This window comes from Asparagus officinalis, chromosome 3, assembly GCF_001876935.1.
Source record: "Asparagus officinalis chromosome 3, Aspof.V1, whole genome shotgun sequence".
NCBI lineage: Eukaryota > Viridiplantae > Streptophyta > Magnoliopsida > Asparagales > Asparagaceae > Asparagus > Asparagus officinalis.
The window spans coordinates 105,827,110-105,836,784 of record NC_033796.1 but is presented as its reverse complement, the minus strand read 5'-3'; the positions used below and the strand labels follow the sequence as shown (position 1 = coordinate 105,836,784).

Sequence of the window (9,675 nt, the reverse complement as noted above, 5' to 3'; positions counted from 1 at the left end):
TTCCAATCTACCCTCCAACCCTTCCTTCTCCCTCTCTCGATCCGCCGCCGAACCCTAACCAATCACGACCGCCACGACACCGCCACCGAACCCCATGACTCTCCCTCTCTCTCAATCTCATTGTCGCCTACGATACCACCACGACATTGTCGGACAACCTCGACGTCACCTATGACATTACCGAACAACCACGATGAATCCGAACAACCACGACCGCCACGACACCGCCGCCGAAACCCGTGACTCTCCCCCCTCTCTCGATCTTGAGCTCTCGATCTCCATCAAGCCCTAAAAATCTAGAATTGGCGCTGAAGGTGTGTTCTTCCTCATCCGAGAGATTGATTTTAATTTTCTGATTTTTGTTTGCGAGCATAAATTTTGGGATTGCCGGATGTTGAAGAATCAAATTTTTTGAGTGCCGGATGTTGAAGGCTGACTAGAATAATTTAACTGAAGTCTAAGAATTTTTTGATTTTCTGATTTTCTAAAGTAAGCAGTTGTTGTTTGGTTCAAATTTGAGAATTTTGATATTATATGCATTTTATATAGGTCAATTAAATTTTTTTGTGAGAAATGGAATACTTAGACACTGAAACTAATGAATTAAACTTGGATGACGATAGTTTGATATATACTCCTCAGGTATCAGATGAGTTGAGGCCAAAAAAGGGATAAGAATTTAACACAATAGATGATGTTGTAACATTCTACAATGCTTATGCTAAAGCAGCTGGGTTTAGTGTAAGGGATTGGACGACTTAGAAAGAGCCAAGAAGTTGTGAAATAAGAAGGAAGGAGTATGTTTGTTTTAAACAAGGAAAATCTCTAAGAATTGCGGATGTTGGAACTAAAAGACGTCGAGGAAGCATAGCTGAAGTTGTACTTCCAAAATTGTAGTTTTAATATCATACTACAGAAAATACATTGTTACTATTTTTAAAGAGGAGAACAACCACCCACTATCAACACCATCAAAGGTTCATCTTTTAAGGTCCCATCGTAATGTTTTAGCCACAACAAAGTCTTTAACTAAACAGTTATCCATGGTGAATATACCTCAGCATCAACAATTTAGTTTTCTTGGAGTACAATCTGGAGGTATAGAAAATATTGGGTGCACTCAAAGAGATTTGTATAATCATGAAAGGGATATACGTGGTGATATGAAGGGGCATGATGGTGAAATGTTTTACGAGTATTTAAAATTGGAATAAGGAAAGAATCCCTCGTTTACTTTTCAAATTAAGGTCGATGAGGAACAAAAGATTACTCGTTGTTTTTGTCCGATGCAAGTTCAAGGCGGGCTTACAATTTTTTCTGTGATGTTGTAATCTTTGATACTTCTTATAACACTAATCGCTATGGCTTGATATTTGCACCAATAATGGGGGTTAACAATCATGGTCAAACAATTGTTTTTGCTTGTAGATTTTTGAATCATGAGAGCGTTGATGATTTTGTATGGTTATTTAATCAATTTTTGGAAAGTATGCCTTGTGGTTCCCCGAAGATGATTATTATCGATCAAGACCCAGCTATGACTATGGCATTCCCCCTTGTTCTTCCAAATACTTTTCACATGTATTATAGTTTGTATATATTATTGAAAATATTTATATACATAGCCATTCTTTTTAACACTTTATTTAATTCTTTTGACATGTATTGTAGTTGGCATATATTAATAAAGTTTTCTGAGAAAATTGATGCCTTTATTTAATTCTTTTGACATGTATTGTAGTTGGCATATATTAATAAAGTTTTCTGAGAAAATTGATGCAGTGAAGTATAGTATTTATAATGGCATATATTAATAAAGTTTTCTGAGAAAATTGATGCAGTGAAGTATAGTATTTATAAAAGTGAGTTCTTGGCTTGCATTTGGAAATCAGAGACTCTTGAAGAATTTGATTTACAATGGGAAAGTCTGATTAAGAAAAGTGGGTTAGAAGGAAATAAGTGGTTGCAAGACCAATATGAACTTCGGTCAAGATGGATTCCTACATATGTTAATCATATTTTCTCAACAGACATGTCAAGTAGTCAACGAGCAGAAAATGGACAAGCATGCTTCAAGAAATTTATTTCGAAGAATAATTCAATGGTAGAATTTATGATATGGTTTGGCAGGGGACTAGTGCGCCAATGTCATGAGGAGTTGATGGCTGATCATAAAGATGTAATTGAGAAACCTAAACTTAGAATAAATCATGACTTTTTGGAGCAAATGGTTGATATTTACACAAATGAGATGTATTACAAGTTTGAGGCTAAAGTGTATGATAGCTTTAACTACACATTGCAGTTTGTTAGGGAAACCGACAATTGCGGTGTGTATCAAATTCAAAGAAAGAAGCTCGCAATAAGTAAAGTCCGTGAAATTATTTACGACAAGCAGTTGGATTTGGTTTCTTGTAGTTGTAAAAAGTTTGAAAGCGCCGGAATCCCATGTACTCACATTATCTCATATTTAATGAAATTTGATGCTGAAATATTGCCCGATAAATACATCTTAATGAGGTGGACTAAGTTTGCAAAATCAGGGACAGTGGATGATGATAAAGGCATGCAGATAACCCCTAACAATTCTTATCTTTTAACGCGGAGTCAATTTACCCAATCATCTTTGGATTTTGTTGACAAGTCCCTCATATGTGAAGAAACAAGGAAGATGTTTATCAACGGATTACGTAGAATTAATGAGCAAATTGACCAATTTCTTAGTAGCAGCATGGCTGTAATGAGATTCACCGAGAAAAGTAATCCAATATGTAGTAATATAATAGGTGATGGTACTAGTGTGCATGGTTCTTGTAGTTGTCAAAATAGTTTTAATGAACCCGATCAAGTGCGAGCAAAAGAGTGCGGCAAAAGGTTGAAAGGAGGAAAAGAGAAAACAATGGCTAGAGCCAAAAATAAAAAAGATAGACGTTGCGGCAAAAGGTTGAAAGGAGGAAAAGAGAAAACAATGGCTAGAGCCAAAAATAAAAAAGATAGACGTTACCACGGGTGTGGAAAAGTAGGCCAATCACATGATAAGTGAAATTGTCTAGCACTCACAAATCCGTAAGTAATAATTCTTTTATTATTTATGTTGTCTTATTTTTCACATTCTAGTATCCGTCTTGATGTGTGTGTGTGTGTGTCTATATAGAATTCCTAGGGGAAAAACAAAAAATGTCCAATGCATTTTCACCTTGCAAAAATTGAGCCTTTCTTAAATTAAATGTGTCACTATGAGCCTATTTGAAGTATCAAATGTCATGAAACTAACAAACAATCGAGATCATCATTTATTAAATAAAAATCATAAATTTGAAAAGCTACTCGATATCGGAAGAACTAAAAGAGAGCACTATAAATCCTAGAATAAAAACAGGAAATTAAACAAAGATGCCCAAATCATACCCACCTTGCCAGAATTGCTGAGCAAAACATACGTAATTTTCAAGCTTTTATATCCTTGTACCTATATAAATCTCATAGTTTCAATTTAGTAATGGATAACTCCCATGACAGATAAGTTAGATAAAGATAAGATAATTTTTACAAAAAAAAAGAGAGTGAATTATTATAAAGAAGATACTTTTAATCCTGGACATAAAAATTCATCATAAATAATGATAATTAAAATGTCCTTTCCTACAAAATAAGTCATGAGAATGACACGGATATAAATTATTCTCAAGCTTTATAAGTCATAAGAATGTCATGCATATAAATTGAGGAATGAGAAGTATACAATAAGAAGGAAAATTGCTTACTTTAGAAAATTACTATCATCAATATAAGTTCAGCTCTACTACGTCTCTACCAAACCGTAGAAGAAGTACTCTTAATCCATATCAACAATGATGCACACTCTTATGTGAAACCAGAAAGTACATGCTCAACATTTTCAGCGTATACTGATGTTCTCGTTGACAATGCATAAAAATTTAAGTCCAATATATAAACTAGTAATTTCAATTCAAAGTAGTCATTTTCTCAAAAATCAAGTTCTAAACTTTCACATACCAGTTTGACAGCCACTTCATCTATGCTCCGTATATTAACACCTTCACCTATATAGTTAGACATTAAATACAATAAATAGTCATAAACAAAAGCTTAAGGATAGGAAACTAAGTAAGAATGAAGCGTTCATGCTTATATGGAAGAGCAAAAAAAAGTGTTATAAGTTTCATGGCTATAAAGATTTTTTATGATGAAGAGGAGATGAACTGATGAAATGAACAGTAATTTAAATTCAATTAAGGGAAGGCATTGATGATGGTAAAATCTTTAGAGAGCATAATTGTGATTATTAAAATTTGAGAGGGTAAAAAAGTGAAAATTGCATTAGTAGAGAGGAGAGTAAATCATGTAACGCCTGCATTAAAAGTGGCTGGGGAAATTGATTGCAAAGTGATGGAGATTAATGAATAGAATTAAAGAACATAGAAGTTATGGGTGAGTGACTAAATAGAAAATTGATAAATAATTAATTAAGAATTTAAGAATGTGAGGAGGCTAAAGATGAGTGCTTTATTGAATAAAAATTATATTTTTATAATAAAAATTTTCACCTAGCTCATACTACACCCCTTACATAACCCCCTAATTATTGAGTATATAATATTACACTACATTATTGCACATAGTTCTTTGCTTTTGATATAATGAATAGGATAATATAATTAGTAAAATTAACTATATTTTAATATAATATACAACCTGCGCAATGGTGAACATACCATGCCACAGACATAAACCCAATTAATATACCACACCACACACATAACCCTCAAATTATTAAATATACAATATTACACTACATTGTACATATTTCTTTGATTATAATATAATGTGTAGTATAATATAATTATAATATAATGTACAATACAATATAGCTACAGAAATTTACTAATTAGTAAGGCTATCTGTATTTTAATATAAAAATAGATATATTGAATAATAATAATAACTAATTAAGTTGATTAAATAAGATTTGGGGTTATGAGAAGAATTTGAAGGGTTATAATTTATTTATGTAATGTATGCAAGTGATGATGTATGTATGTGATGTGATAATTTATGTATGTTTTCATTTTATATTTATATGTGCATGTATGTGGTTTGGAGGGCATTTTTGGAAGAAATGTTGTAACATACTAACACACTTTTATAATAGTACTAAATAAATGAGAAATATGGAGAACCTTGGTACCAAGTTTTTTTATTGATCTTGGAAGTGAGGTGGCCAAATCTGGCTCCTACATCACACCTGAGAGACTGAACCTATTTATTGGAGTAGGTGAATAGTGATTGAGGTTCTCTTTCCGAGGTGTGATGTAGGGGCCAGATTTGATCAAAGGCGCGGTCGACCGTGGCGGTCGACCGTGGCGGTCGACCATGGCGGTCGACCGGTGCGGTCGACCGGTGCGGTCGACCGATCAGCGAGCAGAGAGTTTTTCCAGGTTGTTTTTCTTTGCGGTTTTGTTTCGGGTCTAACGGGTTTCGGGTCGGGTTAGGGAGTATATATATATATAGTTGGCGGTCGACCGTGAGCCCTATTTTTGTGCATGCTTTGTTGTTCACGTGCGAGTTGTGTGGCTGGCATAATATCTGGGTTATATGGGTTTGATATACACTGAGATTTGTATACATGAGTTAATTACAGACATGAGTTTTAGATTTATTCCCCGATGCATGAGGGTGAACGGTATATATGTGATTTCTGATACTATTTGCTTGTTACGGTCCTCGTGTTGGACTATAAGCTATGAAGTCTTCGTGTTGGACTATAAACTATTAAAGTCCTCATGTTGGACTATAAGTTATTAAAGTCCTCGTGTTGGACTATAATCATCAAAGTCCTCGTGTTGGACTTTAAGCTATTGCAGATCATATTTTGGACATTTATTCATTTAAGACCATGAGTTGAGTATATATTTGACATATGATAGGTCATTGATATTTCGGTTGGAGATGGAGTTATTACTTCATGTTATAGCTTTTGGATTAGATATTTAGCTATTTACAATTTGAGCTAAGGGAGACGTACATATGCTTGTGTTGTAAATTTCGAAACAGTAAACCTCTATTTTATTTTCACAGTAGATGTTTGGCTATCTATATGAATTATCAGATATTTTCTTATCCTTCTAGCCCTTTTTCTCTTGGGGTTGGTTGAGATGTTACTCGCTATAGCGCTCTGACGCTTGTTGTTTCCTCACTTTCAGGTAACGAGCCAAGTGCACGGAGAGCCTTAGCTTGATGGAGGCACTCTAGTTATTATCTATAGTTTCTACTATCTGTTTATGTCAGAACTCCACATTAGATGTATTTATAAGACATTTGAGTATTTATTCTAGTTTTGTAAAGGCAATGTGTCTCAATATCTGTTCAGTTGATTTCTTATGTCGAGACATTTGTATTCAGATCAGATGTTTCCTTTTTAGAGACTTATCCATTTATATCAGTAGAAATGATTATTCTTCTGATTATCTGTTGTTTAGTACTCCTTTTGTATATTCTCTATTACTTGTTCTGTACTTACAGCTGTTGTTGATTCCACTAGATAGATAGTAATTGTGATGGTGAAACGTGTTATTACACGGTGTAGCGCGTGATAGGTTTGACATTCTTAGTTTTACCTTGGACTATAACCTTGTTGAAACTAGGGGCGTCACAATAAGAATGGCATGCATTAAATTGAGGAATGAGAAGTATACAATAAGAAGGAAAATTGCTTTACTTTAGAAAATTATCATCATCAATATAAGTTCAACTCTACTACGTCTCTACCAAACCATAGAAGAAGTAATCTTAATCTATATCAACAATGATGCACACTCTTATGTGAAACCAGAAAGTATATGTTCAACGTTTTTAGCGTATACTGATGTTCTCATTGACAATGCATATAAATTTAACTCCAATATATAAACTAGTAATTTCAATAGAAAGAAGTCATTTTCTCAAAAATCAAGTTCTAAATTTTCTCATACCAGCTTGATAGCCACTTCGACTATGCTCCGTATATTAACACCTGGACCTATAAAATTAGACATTAAATACACAAAATGTTCATAAACAAAAGCTTAAGGATAGCTAATATCGAGATTCAACTCACTGATATATTTCTTGCTAAAGGATCCACTCCCAATCTTCCCTTTTTTTCATGGTAGGAAACTGAGTAAGAATGAAGAGTTCATGCTTATATGGAAGAGCAAAAAAATTCTGTTATAAGTTTCATGGCTAAAAATTTTTGTGATGAAGAGGAGATGAACCGATGAAATGAACAGTAATTTGAATTCAATTCAGAGAAGGCATTGATGATGGCAAAATTTTTAGACAGCATAATTGTGATTATTAAATTTTGAGAGGGTAAAAAAGTGAAAATTACATTAGTAGAGAGGAGAGTAAATCATGTAACACCCACATTAAAAGAGGCTGGGGAAATTGATTACAAAGTGATGAAGATTAATGAATAGAATTAAAGAAAATTGAAGTTATGGGTAGTGACTAAATACAAAATTGATAGATAATTAAGAGTTTAGGAATGTGAGGAGGCTAAAGATAAGTGCTTAATTGAATAAAATTATATTTTTATGATGTTAATTATATTTTTATAATAAAAAAATTACCTAGCTCATATTACGCCCCACACATAACCCCCCAATTATTGAGTATATAATATTACACTACATTATTGCAGATAGTTCTTTGCTTTTGATATAATGAATAGGATAATATAGTTAGTAAAATTAACTGTATTTTAATATAATATAATTTCAACCTACTCAATGGTGAACATACCATGCCACAGACATAAACCCAATTAATAGGCCACACCACACACATAACCCTCAAATTATAGAATATACAATATTACACTACATTATACATATTTCTTTGATTATGATATAATGTGTAGTATAATATAATTATAATATAATGTAAAATACAATATAGCTACGGAAATTTACTAATTAGTAAGACTTTCTATATTTTAGTATAAAAATAGATATATTGAATAATAATAATAACTAATTAAGTTGATTAAATAAGATTTGGGGTTATGAGAAGAATTTGAAGGGTTATAATTTATTTATGTATTGTATGCAAGTGATGATGTATGTATGTGATGTGATTATTTATGCATGTTTTCATTTTATATTTATATGTGCATGTATGTGGTTTGAAGGGTATTTTTGAAAGAAATATTTTAACATACAAATACACTAAATTTTATAATGAAATTATGTGAATAAATAGTAATAAACCTTTCTTTTGTGATGAATAACCATATATATAGGAGATATATATGTTTATCAGTGTTTGGGAACCCATCAGGTGTATATAAGTGAAAGAAATCGAGTGATATAAGATCATCATGTGAAATACCTATCAGAAGGCATTTTTATGCTGAGCGGTCGACCGGCGCGGTCGACCGTGGCGGTCGACCGGTGCGGTCGACCGATCAGCGAGCAGAGAGTTTTTCCAGGTTGTTTTTCTTTGCGGTTTTGTTTCGGGTCTAACGGGTTTCGGGTCGGGTTAGGGAGTATATATATATATATACCAACTCAACCCAGGAGAGCCCCTCTTCAGTTCAAGCGTAAAACCCTAGCCCCCTTTCTCTCCCCTCTCAAAACCCTAGCTGCACCTGGTGATTTGGGGAGTTTGGAAGAGTTCCAGGGGATTTTTTGCGGATCTGAGCAAGGAGGATCATCTCCAGAGTAGTTGTCAACACCCAAGGCGAGTATCATCTCGCCCAATCCCTCACCCCTGTTTTCCATGATTTTATTTTGGATTTTATGAGTTTTGAATGAGCCAAAATAGTAGTTTTGTATAAAAATGAATTCTCTATGGTATGGATAATAAGAATCAGAGGTTTTAGTTTATAAAAACTCACCCATTACTTGTTAAATGAAGATCTAGATCTGAAATTTGCCTAAACAAGAACTAAATCATGTTTACTGTCATTTAAACGATTTGGAGATTTTGTCTCATGTTTTTATAATATTGGAAGTATAGATTTCAAGCCTGAGATTTGTTGTTTATGTTCAGTATGATTTTAAAACCTTAGAACTCTTGTTATCGTAGAGAATTTTTTTTGCAAATTTTGTATCAGGTTTCGAGCTGACAGAAACCCAGATTTGGGTTTCTGTCCGCTCGGCGGTCGACCGACGCGGTCGACCGCTGAGCTCGTTTTAGGGCTTCGGTCGACCGCCAAGTTTATTCGGTCGAACGCGACGCTTGTTCAGTCGACCGCGACATTTATCCGGTCGACCGCGACGTCTGGTCGGTCGACCGAGATGCCTAGCGGTCGATCGCCAGAATCGTGTCAGGGTTCGGTCGACCGGATCGGTCGACCACCGGTCGATCGCCAGAATCGTGTCAGGGTTCGGTCGACCGGATCGGTCGACCACCGAACTCTCTGCTGCATTTTTCCTGTTTTGTATATTCGAGTATTTTTACTCATGTTCAAGGGTTTACCTGGATCACCTGACCTTGGTTGTTAGTCCCACTATGTGTCCATGCATGATAGATGACTTGAGGGTATAAATTGGGGACTTACACACTGTTTTGACTGTGAATTGATATAGGTAGATTTCACTATATATCCCAGTGATATGTTCACCATTTCACAGTCCTCGTGTTGGACTAAAATCCACAGTCCTCGTGTTG

General features: G+C 34.4%; 1 protein-coding gene across 1 annotated transcript; it reads left to right on the top strand.

The window, feature by feature from the left end:
• Window positions 2,033–3,043, top strand: LOC109835540 (protein FAR-RED IMPAIRED RESPONSE 1-like). The gene has a single exon (XM_020403509.1). The coding sequence runs from the start codon at window positions 2,033–2,035 to the stop codon at window positions 3,041–3,043; it is 1,011 nt and encodes a 336-aa protein (XP_020259098.1).